At 46.2% G+C, this 26,806-nt stretch overlaps 1 protein-coding gene across 1 annotated transcript in view; it reads left to right on the top strand.

Annotated features, from left to right (window-relative positions):
• The window catches only part of LOC119441916 (neuroligin-4, Y-linked), a 334,848-nt gene that overhangs the window by 291,107 nt on the left and 16,935 nt on the right, over window positions 1–26,806 (top strand). Inside the window, exons 5-10 of the mRNA XM_037706579.2 lie at window positions 5,917–6,290; window positions 11,171–11,655; window positions 17,461–17,573; window positions 22,107–22,402; window positions 23,550–23,762; window positions 25,333–25,518. Coding sequence (XP_037562507.1) covers window positions 5,917–6,290; window positions 11,171–11,655; window positions 17,461–17,573; window positions 22,107–22,402; window positions 23,550–23,762; window positions 25,333–25,518 — 1,667 coding nt within the window. The remainder of the gene's footprint in view (window positions 1–5,916; window positions 6,291–11,170; window positions 11,656–17,460; window positions 17,574–22,106; window positions 22,403–23,549; window positions 23,763–25,332; window positions 25,519–26,806) is intronic.

Here is a 26,806-nt window from a genome sequence, read left to right as displayed (position 1 = left end):
ATGAGCAAGACGAAGATGAACATGAACTTCACGCTGCACCTCTCTAAACTACAAACGTTCAATACCAAAGAAAAATTATTAGTTTGGCCAGCGAATAGGCAATTAAAGGTGTTTGAACAGAAATTACAGGCACGAACCCACCTCAGAGATTGAAACATGGTGAGGCAATCAGTTAAGCAATAGAAAGGGCCCAATTTTTTAATGTACGAAAAGTCGCATAACATAACCAGGCCTTCGGCATTCAAAACAGGGAGTGCGAAATAGTAAGGTGTTTGTGCTGCATTAGTAGCCTTTGCTAATTGTTAGTTAATAATTTGAATGAAAATAAATGGCATTGTTGAGAAATTTTTGCTTTTGCCAAATTAATAAGTATTCGTGACGTATTCAGAAATTCGGCTTATGATTGTTCAGTGTATAATCATTGTGCAATCAGGACCGCAGATTGATAGGGGAAACTTGAAGCCGTCGAAATCAACAGTTATTTTTGGAGTTTTGCAGCTTAAGTTCCATGACGCGTGCAAGTAAGTAATATATTGCTAAAGTGTTCCCTACAGCACTGCTTTTCACCAAGAATGGCCACTTATAACCTTAAAAGGGTTGAAGGATGCCGTTAAAGACAACGTCCACATTCCCCATTAGGTGTTCTTAGTGCACAAAAAAAAAAAAACGTCTTGGTTTTGGTACTAACTTCATCGCTATTGTTACTTCGCTTCAAATTCTTTATATTTAACTTCACGTGCATTTTTTCTGTGCCTTTATTTATCTCGATTATTCAGTGCATCTTCTTAGAAATGAACCAGTATGAAATGCCTACGTCAGGTATTTCAGCTACGCGAACGTCGCTGGCGTGTAAAGGACAAGTAAAAAATTACTCCATTCTGCCGTGTCGGATTTTGAAAGTGATTAGCATCCTTTGCCTACTTGAGCTGTTTGAATCTATCTATCTATCTATCTATCCTCTCACGCCTACCCACTGGCCCACGTTGCCTACCACCTTGAGCCTCATGGCATGCGCTCGTGATGCCGTCGTGGTCGTTCTATCGTTGTCATTCTAACTTCGCGACGACTCTCGTCATGGCGTCGCTTTCACGATTTTCCACGCCGACCTAGTCGCTTGAGTTGCCTAACAGCTGGGGCCATCAGGAATGTGTTCGTGGTCCCGATGCCGTCTTGGTCACTGGATCGTCATCGCACTACCTTTGTCATTCGGCTCTCGTGATACCGTCGTCTTCAGGCCATCGTTGCGGTACAATCGTCACGTATTCGTCGTCGCGGGACTGTCACGATGCCGTCGCGGTCGTTCTATCATCTCACTCCAATTTCGTCGCCCGACTCTCGCCATGTCGTCGTCGTCACGCCATCGTGCAGGCTTCGCGATACAGTCGTCGTGTACGTCATTGTCGTCATACACTGTCGTCATCCTATTGATCTAATACCACTGTCTTGCCGTCGTTGGGTCGTCTTCATGCAGTCATTTTCATGCACTTGTTGTCAAATAGTCGTCACGATGCCGTCGCGGTCGTTCCGTTGTCATTCTAATTTCGTCGACCAACTCTGGTCATGCTGTCTTCGTCACACTGTGGTCGTCACACCATTGCCGTAATGCCGTTTTCGTCATAGTATCCTTGCCGTTTCATCAACGTCATTCCTTCTTCGTAATTTTATTGTCGTCGCTGCGTCAGCGTCTTACAGTTGTCATCATGCCGACATGCTCAAGAGCGACCCTGGAAAGGGAGTGCCCTAGCAAAGTTGGATGATACTGGAGTATGTGGCATATAGCCGAAGCAAAGGATATGCCTGAGAACGACGACTACAGATGTTAAATCAGCGTGACTTCGGAAATGCACTGTGTCGCGACACTGCTCGAAATGCTAATCGCATTGCCATCCAAAGCCATCGTGAGATGCGTTCTGCCATAATCACTTTTGCCTTAAGGTGGTCGTGTCGTGTTCCTCTGGTGCTTCTATGAAAATACATCGCTTTTCCTATAGTTCTTGCAGTTGTAAGGGGCCTACTTTGAAAATGAGCTTTCGCATTGAGGTTTCGACATCCAGGTTCGGTTAACATTAATTATATCAAGTTAAACGCAAAAGTTGAACGAGAGAATGAACTAGATGTGTTAACGAACCATTCAATTGTGTCGCCATCCTCACGAATGTCACGATGAAAAAGAAAAATCTCGCAACTTCGGTTCAGAAGTCTTACGTACAAAGACAGCTTTCGAATCAAACACATGAAAGAAAGAACCTACACCCGTGCGTGCCGCGATAATTAAACCTGTTTATGAGAAAGACACAAGAAGCGTGCTGTAGCAGCTGCACGAACTTGCTGGTGTACACGAGTAATCTGCGCTTCTCTCATCTCCAGACATCACAAAAATGTTTTAATTGCGCCACTGTTTGCAGCCACTTTTTGGCAAGAAGGCGGGCGGGCGTGGTGTCTGGCCACTTAACGGGGCCGATCCCGGTGATAGTGTGCAGCCTATCTCACGCTTATCGTGGTCGGATCGCGGTATAATGTGCAGTCTAAAATTATATGCACTTGGGCGAGCTGGGTTTTAATTTGCTTTCAATTTTATAACTTGTCACTGTATACAGTCTGTAAACTTCTTTTAATTACAGACACTACAGCATATAATCTCTGCAGAACCGTTCGCTACACATTTTCATTACTCATACAACTATTCTCTATCATGAGTGCTTCGCGTTACGTAGACGCCAACTAGAGTTGAGTCTGCCATTTTTTTTATTACTCGCCCTTGTGGTCTTAGCTATGGCACTTAAAATATTATCGCAAAAATGAGGAGTATGACTAGGTCTCAGATTCTCGAGACAGATCTTGGGAATTCTTCAGACAGCTCTTTGAAGTCAGAACGTGTGTTCCAGAAACTAGCCATTGTCTTCCGTTACCGTAATCACGAGAAAGGTAGTTGATGAGATAGGCAGAAAACGTACTTTGACAACGTCCTTACTATTTTTTTAATAATGACTCGGGAAGAAGAAGCTGCACGATAAAGAAACAGTCCCTTTAATTTACCATCGCTTTATATTGCGAGGGAAAACACGGCTAACACTACAAACGTGCAAGTTTTCATCTAAGAGTATATATATATATATATATATATATATCGTAATGGTCTAAAGCGATACAAAGGCAAAAACAGCGAAGAACATAGGCCTCCCTTTTCAGCTTACAAAAGACGGAGGAAGGAAAAGTGTCGGCCGCGGCACTGGACATGTTTATGAGAGCAGCGTACGAAACAGCGCCATCTCGTTGTCTTCACGACCCACAAGCAAAAAGGTCACGTGAGGGTGGCAGGTCTACCAAAGACATCAGAGGCTGGTCGGTGGCGGGGACATGAAAGCGAAAACACTGCCTGGGGTACAACACGCTCCGAACCATGTCATAAGCTTGCCCTTTTTCGGGCAGGAAACTGCTTCTCCTGCTGCTGCTGCTGCCATCGCATCTCATTCTTTGTCTTCCTTACTCTGTACAGTTACTCTATTTGTTTCTCTCTATTCGCTCCAGTGTGGTTTCTAGCCGCTAACAAGGCAAAGTTGCGCACGTTGCAGCTCTGTGCAAAGGGCTATGGCGCCAGGACATGGCGTTGATCGGCAGGCGCCTCGGCAGTAAAGAGGCCGCTCGTCGTAAATTCCTAAATCGTTCTCTGCCCATGAGCTCACAGCACACGTGAGAGAGACAGGGGCGAGTTGCATAAGAGACGCTCGTTTTACTGAAGTGCAATTTTGTGCGATGCGAGGGCTGCATGTTGTAATGCGCGGGTCGCCATCTTAAGACTGAATTTGAGACGCTGCTAAGTCCTTTGAAATTCTTGTACTGGAAGATATGCGAGAGCACGGTTCGCTCCAGTTTATACGTGTCGATGGTTTCCTAGACCAGGATTTACAAAGTGAAAGCTGTTTTCGCTTTTCGTTTTTGATTGACTCATTGACACCGTGTTTGCTGGCTGATGTTTTGATGAGAGCGGCGGCGTAGGTAATGGTGCCGAGAGAGTGCAAAGAAATGAATGTATGAAGAAAGAAAGAAAGAAGAAAGAAGAAAGAAAGAAAGAAAGAAAGAAAGAAAGAAAGAAAGAAAGAAAGAAAGAAGCGATAAGCATCAGATCCGTCACAAAGGGAACGCCAAACATGACAAAATTAGGCGTCTATACGGTGGACTAGAAAAACCGACAGCTATGGGAATGCCGTGGCCACAGTGGAAAATAAAAGCGGTCCCGCTGAAAACTACATTAGCTCCCGACGTTTCGTCTACTTTGTGGTAGCTTATAAAAAATGCCTGCAGCATTGTCAGCCCTAATTTATGAACATGTGCACAATAAAAAAAAGTTGGAGTAGAACTGTCACGCCTGAATATCCAATCGAGAATAACGAGTCGGTAAGACAGAAAGTCACTTCGCATAGCCACTCAGGTAAAAGCAATTTTATACCGCGCTGCTTTCTCACAAGTTCTTTGTTACGACTCGTTTTCTTCCGCAAACATGCGAGGAAAAATAAGGAGAGATGAATATTTGAAATGAAGTTCAGCTGCCACATATCTTGAACTTCAGAGGAACGATTATCAGCACCTGCCCTGCAGCCTACCTTAAGCCACAGCCATTATTCAAAGCGAAGCACCAAATTTCTCTTATCTAAACATAATATTTCGTTACCGACATGAAGAAAGCCCTTCTGTGGTATATAATGTCACGCAAAACTTCAGCTTTGAAACACTTTGACCGTAGTTGTCTTTTCGCATAGTGCTAATACATAACCATTTACTATTATTGCCTAATTTAATCTTGTGAAGCAGTGCTCACCCCACAACATTAAGCAAATAACTACACTATATTCAATTTCACAATAGGTTTTCGTCTATGATTCTCCAGATAAAACACTTCTCTAGTAATATCGTCTGGTTGCATTAACACGAAGAAAAATATCCCTATCAGCGCCGAAATGCCCCATGCATACACAATGTCCTTGAACTGTCATTGCAATCATGAGAAGCAATGAAATCATGCTCATAGTCTTGACCTAAGCTCAAATGTGGCCAACTGGTGGCGTTTACTTTCCCACGATGAAATCAAAATAATTATACATAGCTAACCGAAAACACAGTAAACTCTGGCTTTTGAGTAAATGTTTTAAACTCGTATATCACGGTCAAGACCGAATTTATTGTTGCTTTCTCATTCCTTTATGTTGTTTTGTTGAAGTGCTGAGTGCAAATTTTGCTCATTCTATTATGTTTACAATTACGCCTTCAAAAAAATCAGCATACGTCAATGTTTGGTGAGCAGCGAAGAGGCGTGTAACTTTTCGGGCAAACACTGACCACGACGAATCATTGTAGTTACGTCCGAACGGGTATGTGCCTGTGCAATGTGTTGTGCGTTCCAATTAGAATTCCCAGTTTATACACATGAAATAAAATTTAATAAATACTGAATGAACAAAATTAGGCACTAGGAAGAACACCAGGTCGAATACCTACTCCTTATAGACCGCGGCTGGCTTTAAACTAGTTGTTTGCTTATCTTCGAGGCATTGGCTTGCTTGAAATGCTTTAGAAAATGCTGCATACATGTTGAAATGACGGAACTTTGTTTTAAAATTGCCTTTACTTTAAATGTAACGAACCAAACTTCCTTTTGCATGTAAATACCACGTCCGACTTTTTACGTCTTTGTGTCGTTTCTTTTTTTCTCTTCTGTCCTGTCTCTCTTTTTTTCTTTTTGGGCCTTTCAATCCCTCACCCCTTTCTCCATGCTAAGTAGCAAATCAACGACTATATACATATGCCCGCAATAAAGCTCATCGTTTAATCAAAAAAGCTCTCTCCAATGCTACAATTGCGATTAAAGGATCAGTGTTTCGCATTCACATTTGTTCTTTGTGTTTCTTCCACCTCTCACAGACAACGGACTGTTCCAGCGCGCCGTGATGATGTCCGGCTCGGCGCTGAGCCCGTGGGCCATCGCTCGGGATGCGGTACGCTACGCGCGCCAGGTGGGTCGAGCGCTAGGATGCCCGGAGTCCGGCACCGGCGCCGCGCTCGGAGACTGCTTGCGTCACCGGCCCGTGCGCGAGCTGGTCGACGTGCCCCTCGCCGTGCCCGAACACCTCTCGGCGTTCGGTCCCACCGTGGACGGCACCGTGGTTCCCGGCGAGCCACGCCACGAAATGGCCTCACCGCGTTCCTCGTACGCTGACTACGATCTCCTGTTCGGCGTAGTGCGCTTCGAGGCATATTTCTTGTTCACCGCTTACGAGGAGAAGCACGGCTTCGAGGTGAGAATAAGTATCAACATTTTGAATTCACTTAGTCCCGATTGGGTACTTCGGCTTCCGACGTTATTAGCGTGGTATATTGGCCCTTTAATGCCGGAGAGCAAGTGATGTCGAAACCGATGCAGACGAAGTGACATATTTCCCGGCGCCCGATGTTCTTCTGTGAGTGAAACCGATCCCCATAAAAAGAAATTCTGCAGACACCGTCAGAGCTTGCTTTCTTTCAAAGTAGGCGAAGGTTATACCGTTTTGAAGCATACCGGTCTTGTTTCTGTGCTCTTTTCTTGTCTTGTCTAGTTGAAATTCCTGTCTATAGTTGAAACGTCGTCATTGTCTGCGGCTGTTGCCCGCCTGCATCTCGCAATACATTACAGACAGGAGACCCAGACGTGTTACACAACACTCAATGCCGGGCGCCTCCTTTCTACCACCGACTGAGCACGGGTGTCGACTCCTCATAACGGACAACGGCACGCACTCTCTTTTCCACAACCCTCTGTCTTCACCTGCACCGCCTTTCCGCATTCTCCTTCTCCGTATTCTCCTTCTCCGGAACAGTTCAATCACCACAGAATCAAAACGCGTCGGATTGTACGAAGAAAGGTTCGCAAAGAGAAAGAATAAATTGCGGAGTTTAACGCCCAGAAACTGTACAGTGACTTCTGTAGGACGCCGTAGTGGAGGGTTCCGAATTAATTTTGACCACCTGGAGTTCCTTATTGTGCACCCACAGCACCGTACATACGCGCTGTTGCATTCTCTCTCCATCGATATACGGCAGCTGCTGTCGGGAGTCGGCCCCGGGACCTTGTGATCAGTAGCTTAACGCCACTGTGCCGCAGCAGCGGTGAAGTAAAAGAGAATCAGGCGTTGAGAGTAAAAGGTCTATTTCAGAGCAACACTTCTTTTGGTGCACACGTACTGCAGCGTTACGCCATATACTGGAGGTCTTGCGTTATACGAAACCAGTTCTTTCCAAAACAGCTCAACACTTGCCTTCAAGCTTTCGCCAGAGCCGTACTGTGTAGTGGTTCGATCGGCGCTCGAACAAAACAATGGCTGCAGTTACATTGCGTGCCTCACCTGCATTTTTCATTCGGAAATATTTCTTTGTGTGTGGCTGCGGCAGGTATCCACCAGCTTACCACCGCTGACGCTGCTCTCCCGATGAAGAACAGAAAGATGACTCGCGCACGCACATAGCGGTAAACGCTACAGATAGTTAATTGTGCATGCGGCAAGGTTTACAACACTGGAATGCCTTGCGTTTTTCGACTCGGCATCCCTGACTTGCGTCGGAGCTGTAACAGAAGCTTAATACTGTGTTGATACTGAGCTTAACCAAGTCATCTGAAAGAATGCGGTGATGCCTGCCGTCCGTTTTTACATTTGTAAAACTGTGCGCTCTAATCGCGCATGCACCGTTGTTTCTTGTTCTTTTTTTCGCGTAGGTTGCCACAAGGTATAACCTGCAACAGGTAGACATTTTCCCATATGCCTTTGAGCCACGGTTTAATGAATGCGCAGCACCTTCTCGTTCTACTTTGTTGTATGTTTGAGAATTGAATGTTGTGAGCCAGTGCCAACAATGTAACGGTTGTTCGCACGCGCCGTGATTGTCCGACTCCTGCATGCGTAAAAGCAATTCGACACCGCACATCTTCTTTTTATTTCTGTTTGATTCCTTTATTCGTTTTGTCTTCTATGCTCTCGACATCCTCCCTGTCTCTCTGCGGCAATCCATCTGGCCCGTGTGTTACTTCCGTCCCCTTATTAATTGCCCCTGCGCTGCGGTGTGTCTAGAACGTGCGCCGCGCGCACGTAATTAGACCCGTTAGAATTCTAGTTTTGGTGCCAGTGAGTTGTTCTGTCACTGGATCGCAAATCTGCTCCCGCAGGCACTAACCTTTTGAAAAACGGTGCGACGCTCACATGTCCTCAGTATTCAGGAAATTGGAGAGTTCGGTCGGTTCTTGGCGGTAGGCATTGTTGCGACATTATCGGGTTTTCTTTTGCGTTATTTCTTCATTTTATTTATTACAGTTTTACTAACGCCCTGGCAGTAGTTACCCAGCACTCCAAGAAATTTCAGGTCACTTGTTCGATCAGTCTACTATGCGATAAAAATTCAAGTTTTCCAGTTGATTCCACATACGGGAGGTCTCTTTTATCGTTTTCCGCGGAAATAAATGTCCTACGCCACATGTCTTAAGTGCAAATGTGCATAATTTTAGTGTTTGTTACGACAAAACTGCTTTGTAAGATTTTGACTAACTGCAGTTGAAAAGTGTTGAAATCTCCTTGCTTCTGCATGGCGTACTACGCCGGCTCGCCATTGTCTTGCCTGCCAGGGTGCTATTTCTGTGGGCAGAACCGGAAGCTTTCCAGCGTCTGGCTTCTGTACAGCCAAAGATGTTTTTGCTTCGTTAATTTTTTCTTGCCGCTTGGAAAGTACTTTCGGTTGAGAGGGTGAACGAGAATGCGTTTTGTTGTTCATGCCGGAAAGAAAACAATATAAGAAGGCTTGCCTCGATGCTTTGCCGGTACCGCCTGCCGGACCCAGTTTGTCTCTTCCTCTCATGGGTTATTTAGTGGGTCTGCCTGAGCGGCCGGGATTGTTTTAGTGACCGCTCCTCGGCGAGGCCGCAGGGGAGCCGCTCTGTCTGTCAAGGGACCCAGGCTGACGTCTACACTGACATCGACCACACCTACCGAACAAGACAGATGCAGGCCCCCAGAGAGCTAAGGAGAATACAGAAGCGAAATGTCGAGCCTCGGTGTTACGGTCACGGTAATTGATGAGAACAAGCTCTGCCCAAAGAGTGGAAGGCGACAGGTCGTAATGCTAGACGAGGCAGAGTTATCTTCGCTGCTTCCTCTCATCCCCTCCTGCTTCTATTTTACCACAAGCATTATTAACGCTCTCGGACCGCATGGACCGTCAAAAGGTTAGGTGGAGCGATTCGTTTTACATGTGTGACGACATTGCGCTTCAGAAAAAAGCGTCTAGCACAGAAAACGAGAAAGAGAATGGGTATGACAAGAACTTATACAACAGTGACGGACACGCTAAATTTCGTACAAAATTGACGCGATGAAAACATAAAGAACATGCAGTTGTTATTATGACTAAGCCTACGTTCGCTATTTTTGTCCAGAGGAGACTGAACGTCGCTTTCAAAGAAACTACAGTTGATTTCACCACACTGTTTAGACGAGCGCTTCTGATTGATCTACATAGGGGGTAGTAACTGCTTCAAAGGGCCCCTCGCCAGGTTCAGGCACTGCAAAAAAATGCGCCGTGCGGCCAAGCCGTCACTAGTGTCATTTAAGGACAAGTTTGATGTCTTTTAGCATGGAGTATTATCGACACCATCATTGTTTTCTTTAACTCCCTCAGCAATTTGGCCATTATGGACGCCTTTCTTACTGTTTTAGAGTTTATGAGTTATTACAGTTAGCACGAGTTAAGTCGCAGACGCGGTTTGAGCGGTGAATTAAATTTTATGCGTAAGTGTCAAATGACCCACTGAGCGAAATGCAGCTCCACTGACGTGAAACCTGGGGAGGTGCTAAGCATGGAGTGATGCACCGCTAATGGGCTCATACTGCTTTAAGCAATGGCTCATAACCCCGTAAACGCGGCCTCTCCAATACGACGACAGAAGAGAAGTGAAATTCTACGCTGTAATGATGAGCGGCAACGCAGCCAGCTGTGGAAGACGACAAAGGCGACGAACACGGGAGTAGTGGCACGAGCGCGTGCCGAGCGCGAGCACGAGCCGCTTGCTTACCGTGACTACGACGACGACAGGAGACGCCGACAGCCCGGGCGCATAAGGTTTTCGCACCAACAATACAGACGTGGTGATTAGAGCACGCGCTGATGATCGTGTTTGCAAAATATGAAACCACGTTTTGCTGCGACATCAGCTGAGCTTTGAAATGAAAGCCTGCATGCTCTGCCTATAAAAGGAACCCCGTTTCTGGTGGGACAATCAAGGTGACAAGCATAAATTTTTCCACGTCAGTTGAAATACGTGTAATGAAATCATCTAACGTAGAATGCTGAAAACCTCCACTAGAAGTGCGCCGTGGCGCAAAAAGAGAACAGAAGAAAAAGTGTGTGAGAGAGAGATAATGCGGTGTTCGTGACGTAAAAGTGACGAGGTTCCTCGGCTATGGTACGTGATAAGTCGAGAAAGAAATGTGGCTTGCGGCCGTGAGTCGAGGAAAAGTGAAAGAGCGCCTATGCTCGCAGTAAAGGTTGCCTACTGGCGTCGAGGCCACATTTAAATTTCTCTAATCTCCCCTCATAACGTACGAATGTGAAACATTCACGGGGTAAAATACTTCCAAGACGGTATTTCCTAACCTTCAGTGCATATATAAAATTGACCATTCGGCCTGGAGAGATAGGTATCTCTATCACTATTGATATCTCTATGGAAATATTATATAATGAAGGCATAACCATTAAAGGTATTCACTATACTGAGGTAAGCAAGCCTTCATGCATGGGCTATGTTCATGTGGTACGTTTAATATTGCGTTAAGTACAATTAAGATTCCAGCTCGCATTGATTTCTTATATCGAATGCGGTTCCCTGTGGGTTCATAAACACCACGTGATTTCATGTGGTTCCATGAACGAACCGGGGCTCACAACGGGCTCATTTTGTTTATTATTAGTGTGTAAATACTACGTTTTTCAGTGTCCACGCTTTTCTCAGATATTTTGTCCTGAGATTGTATGCAGATAATTTAAACATGTCTATACTTATTTTACTGTTACTTCTTTATCCCCTGAACTCGGCAATGCTTTCCGTCCTGGGTAGGGAAATAATGAACGAACAAATAAATGATGCTCCCCCACCCAGGTTGACCGGAGAGACCGTCTTCTGCGCACGCTAGTGCGCAACCTCTACAGCTTCCATCAGCAGGAGATCTTTCTGACGGTCGTCAACGAGTACACGGACTGGACCCGGTCGGTGCAGCACCCGGCCAGCATTCTCGAAGAGACGGCGGAGGCGCTCAGCGACGCGCTCGTAGTGGCGCCCGTCGTTGAAGCCGGCACGCTTCACGCGGCAGCCGGGGCCGCTCGCAAGGCAGCTAAACAGCAGCAGGGAGGTGGCAACAAGGTCGGCGGTCGCGTGCCGACGACACACTTCTACCTGTTCGGCTACCACTCGGACGAGTCGTCATTTGCCCAAAAGAACGGCTGCGTGCACGGTGAAGACCTGCCGTACGTGCTTGGCCTACCTATGCTGGGCTCGGGTGCGCCGCTCTACGGAAACTACAGCAAGCAGGAGGCCACGCTCTCCGAAACCACCATGGCCTACTGGGTGCGCTTCTTCCGGACAGGGTGAGTGATGGCCTTGGCCGGCTCTTTCTTCATGCGACGGACACCTGTTTTGTGTGTGTGCGTGTGTGCCTGTGGGTGTGTTTGTGTATTGGTTTGTATTTTTTGTGTATTTGTGCGTACGCATGTATATGTTTATGTGTGTTTGTATCTGTATGTTTATGTTTGTGCATGCGCATGTTTGCGTCTGTGTGTTTGTATTTTTGTGTGTTCGTGTGTGTGTGAGTGTATGTGTGCGTGTAATTATTGTATTTGGTTGAACGAGGAGGCTGGCTGTCCGCTACACCATTTTGAGAGCGTTATCGTACGTTCTCCATCAATCGGAACGGCAGGTCAGTTTCTGCAGTCGCTAATATGCAAACCAGATGCATCTGTTATCAGATGTGCTATTATATGTCTGGTTTAGACAGGGCGCGTGACCTCTGTCACTGTGGTGGCTGTTTTCGCTGCACGGTGGGTAACGTGGCTCTCAGTCGCCTGTCAATAAAGCACCACTTGCTGACAAGGACATTGTCTCCACGACGATGTCTTCACTGGATGGTCAAACGTGTTACGCCGCACAGCGTTTCCATGATCTTCATCACTGGGCTCGGCAATGAACTCTTGATAGCAATGAACCTGTCGTGATAGAAGAAAGAACACTCGGGCTGTAATGACACCATGATAGCGCGAGCATATAGTCCACAAGAATTGAAAATAAGCGTTGCTCTGAATAGAAGCTGCAAGTCACAGTGACGCCCTGGTGAAAGCAAGGAAACTGCACTTGCCAATATGTTCTTTCGCCTTCGAGGAATTGTTTCCACCTACACTTTCTTCTTTGGCAACTTTTGCGGCGCATCGAGCGAGAGAAAGAGAAGCATCAAGCAATTTCTCCGATCCTGTCTCGGCGTCGTTCTACATTTGGTTCTCTTCTCCTGCTTTCTCACTGCGTTGGAGATGGGTTTACTTCGATTCGGCGAGTGGCAGCAGCTCGCTATTCAATCCATAGGATTCCGTTCAATCTCAGTGCAATGCTCGTTTTATTTTTATATCTGTCTGCGTGTGTGCGGCCGGTTTCTGAGAACAATATTTTTTATAGCTCATTCTCTTCTCAATGCTACGCTGTCTTCTGGGCTGCAGGGTTCTGTGTGTAGATTGTCTGGCTTTTAAAATGTTATTCTTCCTTTCCACTTGGGACCATTATGGCCCTGTTTATCTTTAAGTTTATGATATTTGTATTGGCGTGATAACCTCTACGAGAAACTTTCTCGGCGTCTCCTCGTTCAATGATGCAGCTTTTGCTGCTGCTTTGCCACAAGGACGTACTTGCTACGAATCGCATGCGTTTTTGATGTCATCCTCTCAAATCCTCAATTTAGACTGCTGAGAAGGCTGCTTGAAAGAACATATTTTATTGATATTCTGGATGCTGCTGAAGCACATAGTATCTTATCTGTGACTTTACGACGAAGGAAGTACTATCGGAGCGAAGCGGAATCTTAGATTGATGGAATTATAGCTACAACAAGAATTATAACTTGAACTAGAATGACTATAACCGTGACATAAATTTTTAGGCAGACATACATGTTAGAGGCTTTTTAGGTGCTTTTATCGATCACTTTCTATGTTCTGGTCCTGTTTGAATTACTCTGTGCGTTGAAAAGAATACGTTGACACTTTATGAATTACTGAATAGGAGAGCCGCTACTGGCTTGTACTCTCGCAAGAGAGAAAGCAGCTCATGCATCTATATCAGCGAACTAAAGGGAAAATTATGGTGTGTCTCGCATGCGAAAAAATGTGTAGTACTAAATGGAGCTTGTTTTCATCATAGTCCCAGTCACAGTAATATGTATATTCTCCCATATCTCGTCAACAGGGGTCGCTATCATGTTGTGTCTTATAGAGTCACTGTAAAAAATTTCAGAGTAACACAGAGGTACGCGGCATGGCGGCAACACTGGGTGGCGGCTGCCGTATCTCTTCCAGAACACCAACGCACTACTGGCGTGCGTTGCGTAACAGACTGAGTTTTTCGCGTCTGAATCATGTATTCCGACTTTTGCAACTGGAATACCTTTTTTTGTTTCTTCAAATGGATATCATACGTGATTCCGAGATGTCGACAGGTATGTGCGTACTGCGCGGTAAGCGGCGGAACTCTACATGAAATGTGCGTCGATGGTTGCGATGCTCGCTTAGTCGCCTCATAGGTGCCGTCTTGCCTCAAGTGCTATGTTCGCAAGGTCCGGAGCTGTAAGCATACTTGCATGCTTTCAGTGAAATTGTATAAAACGTCATTTATTTACACACTAGAACTTAAGGTTGTGTTTGCACTGAAAACGCAGCTTGAAAGCCGATTTAATGTTCAGTCGGTGTTCAGCTTGCCTTCATAGTGCTCGTTTGCGTCTCTCTACTTGTCGTTGAAGAGGCTGGGGGAAAGAGCGCATGGTGTCGTGCAACCAAGTTTCGGTGAGGCGTAGGGAAGGGGGAGGGGGGACCATCGCGTTTTAACTTTCGCGCTAGGAAGGGAGGGAAAGAGGGAGGAAGGAGGTCGACGGGACAGTCGCTTGATTGTTCGCTGGTTTGTTCGGGATATTCGGTAACTTTGACACTCATCTTGCATTGTTTCTGCACAATTTTTTTTTGCGAATGTGTGCTTAATATTCTCTTACTCATTTGTCAAATAAATAAGCCATTTGAAGAACACGATCCGCCTTATAAACAACTCATTAACAGTGCTTCATTCACGATAGATGTAAGCATATTTATATATATCGGCATAAGTTAAATGTGTGCACTTACGTGCTCCTAAAATATATTCTTGCTTCTTTGATATCATCAAACTTGAAGTGCACTTGCAGATCTGTGGGATCTGGAAGATTGTTTTGTTAATGTCGTTTCCAGTACGTAAACAGGGGTGTTTTTGTTTTGTTTTTTCACGCCAACCTTTGTATATTCTTTCCGATCGTGCTCCTTCCAGTGTGGATGACCATTTATCTGCATCAGATAATCAGCACGAAAAAAGAAAGTATTTTAGGAAGAGGTCTGTAAAATAAGAAGAAAGCCAGATGTCAAACGCATGATCATAACATACCATGCAGATTGGGCGCTTATATTTTTGGAAGGTTACTCTGCTTTGACTTCACTGTGGCATAAAACGACGTACGAGGGTATTTAGAGATTTAATGCCTCTTGGAAATCTTCAATCATTCAAAATTATGCTGTAACAGGGTGTATGTGCTTTTCAAGATAGCGTGAAGCAGCACGACCCCTGTGAATTGAACTCTTCACTTGAAAGGTATGTCCTTTTTTTCTATGGCGCTAAGCAGAATGACCCACGTGAACCGAATAGGTGAAGTTTATCGGCCGCATGCAAAAAGTCCAGTCACGTGGGAGCAACCACCCCGGAAATTGCGCGTAAGAAATTACTCAACTAAACTTCGTGCATAAATTATCGGCGATAATTTCATTGTAAGCGAATGAACGAGCGAGCGAGCTAACGTGCGAATGAAGGGGGGATAGAACGAACGAATCAGCGAGTGATAGTCCCCTCTCTCATCCCATCCCTTCCCCCAACTTGTTTGCGCGAGAGCACGTGCATTCTCCTTCGGTGCCTTCGTGTCCTGCCACAGATCACCAATCGATGGTAATTTCTACAACCGATCATCAACCATCGCCGACCACCAACTGCCGACAACCACGACAGCGGGTGCCACGCAGAACGTCGTTCCTGGTCTTCAATGCTGCACCCAATGCAATAAAATGTCTTTCCAGGTTTCGATCGATTGCTAAACCCGAAGACGCAGCAAGCAGGCATAATGTTGAGGTAATTTCTCGTGACTGTTTTTGCCCGCGTTAAATAAAGCGACAAAGTGCTGCTGAAGTCCTCCCACGCTGCGTGTTCAACGCGGGTACACAGAAGACACTTGAAAGGGTCACGTGACACAAGCGGCCCAATCAGCGCTGCGGCGACACGCGGAGGACAAATTTGATATTCTGACTTTTTTTCCAGTGACTCTAGTGTCTTCCAGCATTTTCACTTCAAGTCTCTTGAGGTGTTTGACTTTGCAGATCCCTCTGTGCCAGTCTAGTGGCTTTGCCGGCGCAGAGGAAGTCTAGTTAATAAATGTATTGTTCTTATCGTTGTTCTTTACCTGCCAGCACCAAAACAAAATTGTTTTAGGTGAGTAATGCCGTATTCTTCATTTTCGTGCAGTGGAATTAGCGTATGACGGCGCACAGAAATGCTACAGGACGTCGCCTGTCTACAGCAACGACGGAAGCATACAACTTGTAAGCTTACTAAACATCTGTGCACGACTGTGGCATCTGAAAATTTCTTGTGCAGATTAACTATCACGCTGTGCATTATTACATGGGTCATGGCGCCAGCAGCTAGCAGGTTGCAATAGAGGCCATTGCGCTACAATAATTTCTCCGTTCCGCACGCTAAGCTGCCGCTGCAAAGTAGAAGTTAAATAGTGACCTCGTCCTCTTTGAAACGGTCGACGTTTACTAGTTTTCGATGATATGCATGCTTTTCTTGGATATCTTGTGAGGTTTGCTGAATCTTCATCGACCTTCGTAGATGTGCAGGTCCTAACGAAAACTAAGCAGTATCCTCCAGCGCTTCGTTAAAGTGAAGAATAGAGAAACAAATATATTTTAAACTGAAGCTGCTCAGCAAACTCTGCCGGACATTCTTGGCCGAGGCTTCTGCTGCTGCTGTTGTGTCGAGTAGCTCACACACAGGACGGCACTTATACGTATAGCCCCATCTGTCCTACCCCTATGGATGTGTGCCAGAGGCCGACTTTGCTGTCTACGGAACTATGCAGGTAAAAAAGAAACAGTATCTAAATATCTCCACTGAAACAAATATAACGGCCTCATATTCATAATTGCTTTATTGAAACCGAGCTTTCAGTACTTCCTTTCCCGGGATCTCGCGCGCCTGCTCGGTCAATTCATCGCCGAGAATAGGGGGCCAGTCCTGGTCATCGGGCAATATGAAAATGTGCCGACCCCAAAAGAGAGAAGAGAGGAAAACGGGGTAGGGGCCTTGTCAAGCTGCTAACACAGCAGCGTTTTGCTCCTATCCTAGCACTTCCTTTTTTTCACGATCTTTCTCCCATTAAAATAAAAGGGGGGGGGGGATGGAAAGGGCGAAATGGCACATGCTGAACAAAAATTGATATAATCATTTGATCTTCGAGAGAGAAAGGATGCATAGAAATGCAGGGAGGTTTACCAGAGGTTGTTCCGGTTGCCTATTTTGCACGGAGGGAAGGAGTAGGGGGATAAAAAGCGAAAGAGAGCAGAAGAGAGGGAGAGAGAGAGAGAGATCGTGCAAGAGTAAAGCGGCTGGAACCTAGATGCAGAGCAACGTGGGCCGATCCTCGAGACAGTGTAATCCGAGATAGCGTGGGTCACGTGGTGGGGCACTCCGCTCATGGCTGTTCTACCTGAGCAGGCATTTAATCGCTATGCTACAAAAGGTTTGTATAAAAGACTTGCATAGCATTTATTTCCCCACTTTACGAAAGCTTCGCTTCGCATATAATACAACATGTGCACTGGATCTGCGAAATTTCTTATCGCTTTCTGCTTCACCAATTGCCTCAGCCCCAACGTAAGTCTTTATTATTCGATGTAATTTTCTCTGTAATTGTCATTGTCAAGAAAGAAGAAAGAACAGTGATACGCGGTGCACAAATGAGGCGAACACATTGACATAATGAGGATTTTGTTAACGGCGGTTTCTAGAGAATACTGCACATTTATGACAGACTGTTGCAGATTTTTTGTTGTTTAAACTTGCAGTTCACCAAACTTCACTACCACGGAAACGGAATCCGAGCGCAGCAAAGGTGGCCGTGGTGAAAAAGTCGGCTGGCCTGCCTATGATCCAGTGCATCAAAAGTACCTCACTTTGGGTAAGTGTCTCATTGCAGCATTCTCATTCACTAGCGCAAAAGAAACAGAAAAAAAACGCAGTGTGCGCACACAGTCTAAGCGCCATCATTGCTTGCGACTGCGCAAGAAATAGAGTTTTGTAAACTTTGCCCTCGGCGACACAACAAATATGCTACCCGTATAGATGACGTCAAACTGGATGTGAAGGAGCTGCATAGGAGCACTGGAAGTGTCCCACGCGTTCTTCCTTAGAAAAAATATTACCTGACTTGTACCGCACTTTTAACAGTAAGATCATATCCTTATCCAAGACACATCGTTGTTGAATAATCACTGTTTGAGTACAAAAGTCTGAAGAAGCTACGCTCTGGTGTTCAAACTCACAGGCCAATATGAGCAAAACGCTGTATCAAGTACATTAAATGCCCTAAGCACCGATTTTGTCCAAGTGCAACTGTTACTGAATGCAAACTATTTTGGCGATGAGGTTTCGAATGGCCGAGGGTACTCAAACAGGAAATACTGACAGCCGACTAAGTATTGGTATAATGTCTTTTTGTGTGCCTAAGTATAGGACGTCCTTCATGGGCACATCTTGTCTCGATACACCAAAGTGTCGAGGAGAAACACAATTTCAGGAAATGTATGAGCCTTTGTCGGAGCCTCCTTTTGCCGGGCAGAGACATCAATGTGTGTCTCCGTGCTGTATGTTTCTATGCCTTCTTTTTGTACCACTTCTCCGGAGCGCTGAGCTTTCATTGAAGTGAGTAATGCATAATGCGTCGAGTGACTCAAATGACTGTCGTCTGCCTGCACTTCCCTTCGGCTTTGAAATTTGAAGCGCCATTGAAAGTCAGCGCCGACGCACCTACCTTAGAATCCACCGAGAGCTGGTCTCGAATTTCCCCGAACGCTCATTGTTCCGTAGGACGGTGCCTCGCAGACTCAGGTGAAAAGACAATGAAACGGCTTATCTCATGGTATTTTTTTCAGTCATAAGCTCCAACAATTATTTATTCTTGATTCTCATTTGATCTCTCTTGGCACGTGGCAAAACGTACGCCGTGAACGCCTCCGTGAAAATGAAATTTGCGTTTGATTGCTTTTCTACCCATTCGGCGACAGCGTCAGGATCCAGTTTCGCATTTTCATCCCCCAGGTACAGTCCTAAATGACGGACGAGTGTTGAACATTCGCTTAACGCTATAGCTTTGTCGGGAAAGTCGTGCAGCAGCGGGCTGCAAAACGTGGGAGTAAAGGGAAAAAAATAAGCAGAGAACGTTGTACTGTGGCTTATTGCCAGATTTACACGTACAGTACTCGGGGGCAGGAGCGTATTTATAGCATATCTGCGTGGCTATAAAACCAATATACCCGGTGTTTCAGCGAACATTCTAAAAATGTCACAGTTTCGCCCTAAGGGCGAAGCAATGAATGCGATAGCAACACAGCAATGTCATACGAAGTAAGGTGAGCGGCTTTGGTAGCAATATGAATTGTAGTAAACATGAGCTGATTAAGTAAGCAGGTGTGCTGCGGCGTAAGTAGACCGACATGAAGAGAGACTCGATGACCACGAGAAGGCGCGTGTGAAACGGTGGTGTTGATGAGAAGCGCTGCCCGTGGGCAGCGCGTGCGAAGGACACACCTGTAGCGCTGCACTGCCGATCCGGGCAGCATTGCATGTGTAGCGTGCGTTGGAAAATGTGGCCCGACTATTACTAACTGTGGTGTGAGCGCGCACAAACAAACATGAATAGATCACACTGAGTGACTGCAGACAACGACTGTCAAAACGCTGGCAGCAAGCGCATATACGCCGCAGCGGGCGAAGGTACGTGCGGTCTATCGCTTCAACGGAAACTGAGAGGCGAATGCACAGCGCATAAAGGTCAGAGCCGTGTGGAGATAAGAGACGGTGCGAGCGAGCGACGAGCGCGGTTGTTGGCAGAGTAGAAATGCGCCTCCCCCCCCCCCCCCGCTCCCTCCGGCGCTCACTTCCCGCTTCCTTGCTTGCGCGTGGAAGATTGAGTGCGTTCGCTCTCCGTGACAGCGTGCGTCCCCGCACGCTTCCGCTCGGGCATACGGCGCGCGGCGAAGATTTTATCAATACGGAACCTCACGGCGACGGCCGACGGCAGAAATCCGGTGGAAGTCTCCATATAATTGCTATCGCAATAAAGATGTTAAAAGGTTGCCTCGGCCAGATAGCACAATTCTAGTTCATGAGCTTGTCTACTCAAAGAATCGGACTTTACTGCACAAAAATTGAAATGCATAATCAACTAATTAACAAAAAGACACTGATTAAGCTTTTAACTAATTACCTTATGGCTCACATTGCAATTTACAAATTCCAGCCGTGGAGTTCTCAAGGCGCATTCACTTGGAACGAATTGTCAGGATGACACCAGTTTCCAAATAATATTGCCGGAACATTGCGGAGAATGCATTGGCGTCCCAGTTACTTTCTTAACAAAACGTCATTTTATGCAAAAGTAAGTGTAACGCCCATCTATTCCTCTGCTAAGTTCAGGAATTGATATCTCGAAACAGGTGTCATCCTGAGAATTTGTTCGAAGTGCATTCGCCTTGTGAACTTCTCGGCTAGAATTTGTGAATGGCAATTTGGGCCATAAAGTAATTAGTTAAATACTCATTTAGTGCATTTTTGGTAATTATTAATTTATGCATTTCAATTTTCTGTGCAAGTAATGTCCGTCTCTTTGAGTACTCTAGCTCATGAACTAGAATTGTGCTATCTGCCACAGGCAACCTTTTCAAATTTGTGAAAGTGTTCGCTGAAACACCCATTATATAGAAAATCAGTAGCTCGCACAGCCATTGTTGAAGTCGCCGTCTTCAACCCCTGGCAGGAGCGTTTTCTTGCAGTTTTCTTCTCTTTTTTTGCGCAGTTATTCTTCGCTATACTTTGTGACCAGTAGAATGCAATGCCAGTGAACGAAATAGCCGGCGAAATATCATGACATGCAAAAATAATCAAAAAGAGCCAACAAAATATCTCGCAGATAAAACTTTATATCCCTCAATTATTGTCATCAGCTTTTTTGTTGAAAACCCAATTGCAGGCAATATCTTATAAGTCAGTGAATACTCATAGCCAGACAGTATAATTTGCATGGCAGACTTGATGCGTACGAAAACTTCGTGCGGCGCTTACTAAGAGGGATGGACGAGTTGAGACCCTTAAGCCCCATTTTGCAGAAAGTAATCTCGCAGAAATTAGGAACCTTACGTGCCCAAGGCACATGGTAATTCGACATTAGCAGCACTAGTGAAACAAAGAGAACATTACTCTTTGTCAGTTCGTAGAATAAGTGAAGTGATAAAGATTACTTTCGTCCCCATAGACGGGATGGCATAATACTCCCAGCTGAGCATCATCACCCTGCTTTGTGGGGTCCTGATATGTCGTAAGTAAGCTATAAATTTTTTTCGCTTTTGCACCCTTTCAATTGTTTCATAAATTGCGATTTGAATAGCTTACAATTTTTTAAGTGGCGCAATGATTATTTTCTAAAAAACCTCCGACCAAACTTTTAAACAAAAAATGGAAAGTAGAGTAGCCGCGAATATGCGCTAAATAGTTTCAGCCTTCGCAAAGTAGTTAGTCTGTTTAGAACTTCACGATTTTTCATTATGTGCATCTAGGCGGACACCCTCCGCGTGGCTCAGTGAAAACAGCGTTGAGGTGCTGAGCGCAAAGTCGCCGGTATTATTGCCTGACGTGGCGGCAGCATTCCGATCGGGGCGGTAGGCAAAAACGCTAGTTTACCGTGCTATTACATTTCTCTAAACTTGGAAGCACTGCGCTGGAGTGCCCAGATTATTTCAATTAATTTGCAGTCCATGGCTCTTGTGGACGTGCCAAACGTGCAGATGCACAAAGACAGTCGCTGACCTTCTTTGAAAGCTCTACTTAGCGGTTTCACTTGCTCCTCAAGCCTCCTGTCAGTCCGCATGTGTGTGTGCATTCGGGTACGTTATCGCGCTATATTTTACTTGAGATACAAGGTTTTGCCTAAATTTTCCACTGCTTCGTGTCATATAGTTTAATGCACACCCGGCCACAAAATATTACGGACCATGAAATTTGAGAAGAAGCTGGATATCTCCGCAGCCGCACTACGCAGCCTGGTATTTGCATTTCGGGCCTCGACTATAGAATATGCTAACAACATTGTCATATACAGTTTTACTGGTTAAAGCTACAGGCCGCTCGGGAATTGAACGTTTTATGAGATCCCGTGGTCCATAATCTTTTGTGGTTGGGTGTACCTTGTGTGTTTGCTTTCGTGAATAATATAAGACGGGCTCTTATGTGTGTCTTATGTCTAATCAACACTGCTAAACACTGCTGCGGACAATGTAGGTTGACTGCGTAGAGGCGCAAGCGAGACGTGATCTCGCTATCACAAGTCATTTCCGTTGCAGTATTATGCCAGGAGCCTCTGGGTTTGCCTTTTGTCTCCCTATTTCGTATATTCATTTACAATGACGGTAGATTGGATGCCCAACGATCGCGCACGCAGGCACCAAGCCCAAGGTGCGCGACCACTACCACGCGCACCGGCTGTCGGTGTGGACGCAGCTGATCCCCAAACTTCACCGCGCGGGTGGAGGCGACGTGCCCCGGTCCCACCACTTGCTCGAGGACTTCGAAGACGTGGCCTCGTACGACGGCGTGGTGCGCGAGGTGCCGCCTCCGCCACCTCCCATGTCGCCTTCGCCCACGCCCACCCTGCCACACTCCACCATAGACTCTAATTCGGGCGGTGGCGGGCCGCTCACCACCAGTGGAGGAGCGCGTGCTGGAAAAGGGGCACAGGTACGAGCAACGATATGTTAGGTCGTGGAGGAGTAAGGTCGAACATGTTGACATTTCAATGAATCATATTACCGCTTACCGTAGACAACAGGTACAGTACACGACGGGACGTATTTCTTGCAGTTTGGTAGTAATGTTTCACGCAACCATGACTTTTCATATTAAGCGTTTTGGCAAAATTGTTTTATTCGAACTGTTGTTTTATTAGATCACTTTCATGATCCCAATCACAGTGCATGTATTTTACACCGGATTATTCGAAGTCTAGTAGCATTTGACTCCACGTAGTACGGAGTGCGAAACTGGAGATTCGTACAGGACCGCTCGGTGCAGCATACATATGACCCTTGGGGTTTCTTGCTACCAACATGAAGGAGGGGGGCGGATGCAGAGAGCACTGCAAGATTCAATCCGCCACGTTGGAGCAACTCCTTCAGATTAACTGTAGCACGGGATAACTGACAGAAAAGGGAGCTATTAGAAGGCGTTAACACAATTTCACCATTCTTAATGCCATCACTATGGAGTGCTTGTTTTCTCCAATGTATAAGTTACATGCTTCCTTGTTGGAGTGTACACACGCGGGACTTTATAAATCCCCTGCTTTAAAAAATACTGCATATAACGAATGTGACTTAATGTGCGGGAAACTTCATTATAACGAGGGTTTACCGTACTTTGGGTGCTTCGTAATTACTCTCCCTTTCGTTTCTCAAAATTTAGCCGTTTTATTTCTTGCCTTCTACCGTTAAAAGGACATATTGGTTTAACTACTTTGTGCGAGTGTGAATATGAGCATAAAATGGCGTTTAACGTTGCCTAACTCCTCGGGAGTCGTTTAGCCACGAGTGTATAACAGCATAATTAACCGGCACGTCTTCATGGAAGAGCCGAGAGAGATGATTGCGAGAAATTAGTTTGCTCTAAGCACTTTCACTTCGCATGTTCCGTGCTTTCAGTTTATGATCGTACGTGCTGGTATGTCCCTGAATGTAGAGCCATACCACGCTCACTAAGAAACAATATTCTCCATATAAGCTTGTCATCAAAGTCCATGCACCTGACGCTAGGCTGGCTGCACGAGCTCGTGTTAACTTTAGTATTGTGGCAGAGAGTTTCACGTTTGCTCGCACTGGCGTGTTTTTAGGATGGTGGCCGTGGCGGCGTCACAACTCCCGGTGACCCGAGCCAGACGGAGGCCATGGCCATGCCCCAGGGCGGCTACTCTACGGCGCTGGGTGTCACCATCGCTGTGGGCTGCTCGCTTCTCATTCTCAACGTGCTCATCTTCGCCGGCGTCTACTACCAGCGGGACAAGGCGGGCCGGGCCACCGACAAGGCTAAGAAGAGGCCGTTCGAGGTAGGCAACACAATTAGGGTGACCAGGTTAATGTGACACTTCGTGCTTAAACGTCAACCGCGCAATATAGGTTTGCACCTGCTAATCGGTCGCTTTGCGTGGTGTGTGCTTGCAATTTGAAACTTCTCAGCAGCTTCAAAACAAAACTGTGCAAATATCGAAAGTAGGATGGTGCCTGCGATTGAACAGTGATAAATGGTGCACACGCAGCTTGGTCCCATCCCTCCTCTCTCTTTTTACATGCACACACACACATACACACACATTTATATATATCATTAAAAACGGAAGAAACACGAACGTTGTGGAATATCTTTGTACTGACGTTGCGGCCGAAGGACCGGCCGATGCGTCCGTAGAAAGACATGCTTTACCGTTCGTCTTCTTTTCCATTTTTTAATGTTATACCTTCGGGTTTGGCGTGAAACCCTTCGTCTTGTAGATATATGTATATATATGTGCGTGTGTGTGTAGGATGCATTATATATATAAAACACCTCGTTGATCTTTCAACGACAGTAATCTATTGATGCAAGAAGAGCGCCAAATTTTGTGGGGAATCTCGTTAAGCACAAGATCGTGCGTGCCCTTTTGTAGTAAGGTAACTCAAAAGACATTCTGGCGCGTTCATGTGAACCCAAAAATTTCTATGGCACTGGGTGATTCCTTTTAGCGGGTTTTATATAGCCTCTTGATGTCTGGTAGTGTGGGAAACCTAAAATGACGAAGGTTTCTGTGTGCCTGACTACGGTTAACGAATGCTTCTAGTTGATATCCTGGCTTATTGCCTGTATGAATTTGCAGTTTATTTTGTTTGCTAGTTGCTGTGCTCCTTCATCGCTTATTCTAGCTATATCGTAGGCCCATAGACCACAGGAAGCGAACAAGCGCTCTGGCTGCCTTTAGAACACACATCCTATGGCACCACTGTCTCGTCATTTTTTCCTTTGACAGTGGCCAGTTGTCAAGTATCTGTAAGGTGGTACACAGCCACTGCCTCCCCGTTCTATAACGTGGGCAGAAGCACCGAAGATGTGCGATGGTTCCTTCACAGCCGCCAGTGTCACAGGTCCGCCCATCCAGTTATGAACGAGTATGTGTTACTAAACGAGACAAACCACAGCTGGTACAACACAGAGACTTGACACTTTGGCAGTCGAGGCAGTTGGGAGATCTTCAAGTCAGGAGCCAGTGAATCGCTGTGAAATAATCTAACCCAACCGGCTTAGGTCAAAATGTATATATTCCTACTTCGGATCTTGTGCCATGGTTGCGGTCGACGGGACGCACTGCTACAAAGATACACGCTTATGCCACCGGTTAAAAGGTTGTAGAACAGTGACAATGTCGATCCATATTTTGCGCACTGATTAAGATTACGATTCCTACTAGAGCGTCTCTGACAACAGTCCCTTAATAGCGCTGTTATGTGAAATAAAAAAGAACCATTATCTATTTATTTTTCTTAAGTCTCTCAAGAAATATGCTCGGTTGTTCGGGAGAACACAACTGCTTCTACTGGTTACTTCGTTAAGTGACAAATATAATCACCCACGCGCGTGCGTTGCAGCCTCCGCGCCTGGGTGACGAGCTGGGCCGAGGGTCCCCGCCGTCGCAGCCGGCCTCCATCCTGGCCGGCAGTGGCACGCTCAAGCGACCACCTCCGGCGTCGCCGTGCGCCGGAGGCTGCGAGCACCTGGACTACCAGAGCACGCCCGCGGTCGTCACCGGCTGCCTAGCTGTCGCGCCACCCAAGGTCCGTGCATGATATTTCTTCGATTATGTGTTGCTATCAAATGCCTCGTTTCGTGCGTTTTTCTGAGAAATTGGCTTTTACTTATAAAAAAAGTCACAGGCCTGCGCGGCACACGCAGCACAGTCACAGCGTAAGCTGGTGGAGCGGCTCAAGAGTAGCTCCAATTTGGGCACCACGCACAACAGGATCTTCGCGGCAGTCCGTTCGCCTCGTTTTGACGAGAACGATCTGAATTGTCCGCCCCGTGTCGACGGTGAGCTGCGGCTTGTAAAGCTCTCTGCACAGCAGTCTGCTGAGCCCGATCAAGCCTTACAACTGCAACTTACCTGTCGGGCGCGCCACGTTTGCAGGCACCTTAACTAGATGGCGCCACCATACTGGCGGAGGCTCGGCAGCGCCGGAGCGCATTGATTGCGCGCCTCGTCTTAATCGCATATCGTCATCTGCGCCTATGGACCCTGCGTTTGCAGGCATCTTACCTAGATGGCGCCACCATACTGGCCGAGGCTCGAGTCGTCTCCCCCTGCGTTTTCCTTATAGGGTATTTTCCGCGGCCCGATAGCAAGCCTTTGCGTGGCTCAGTGGTAGAGTATCCGGCTAGCATGCTGCGGGTACGGGTTCGATCCCGGCGCAAATCGTAGCAGCTTATGCTGTAAAAGCGCAGATTACTCAACATGTTAACGAGGTTTCCGTGCTTTTGTCCTACAGAGAGATGTTATGTAACTTTGAACGGAGATACTCGCAGCAACAGTAGTGTGTGTCTGCCCCATCTGCGCCGATGAGTAGTCGAGCTAGCCCCTTAAGAACCAGACCTTCTCAAGGTGCCTTAGGCCCTTCTTCGGGATTTATGATTGATGGACTATCACATTTATGAAAAAGTAGCTGTACTTTTTTTCTAAGAGTTGTTGGGCCGAAGTGTGCATGTCATAGATACAGAATGCATGTGTGAATTGATGAAAAACTGGCTCAGAAAACGCAGTTGCATCCGCAGTGCCACCAGACTGTCGTACTTTGTACTTTTCAGAAAGTGATATCTTTAACGAATAGACGATTGGCTAGTCACGCAACCAAGCTGCTACATTAGGCGATGTTGATGTCGTAAAAAATGGCGCACAAATAGGCAGAACTGGCCATCAGAATGTAAAGGGTTTCTTTAATTCTAACACTTAAAAAAAAGAAGCCCACCGGATTTACTCGAATTACGTTCCTAAGGAATAATTATTTGCCCGGCTGACATCCTTCACAAGAAAATGTCAAAGTAATCCAAAAATGTCAATTACGGCACAGG

Source organism: Dermacentor silvarum, chromosome 2 (assembly GCF_013339745.2).
Source record: "Dermacentor silvarum isolate Dsil-2018 chromosome 2, BIME_Dsil_1.4, whole genome shotgun sequence".
Lineage (NCBI taxonomy): Eukaryota > Metazoa > Arthropoda > Arachnida > Ixodida > Ixodidae > Dermacentor > Dermacentor silvarum.
The sequence above is the reverse complement of the archived record's forward strand: the minus strand, read 5'-3'. Positions and strand labels throughout refer to the sequence as shown.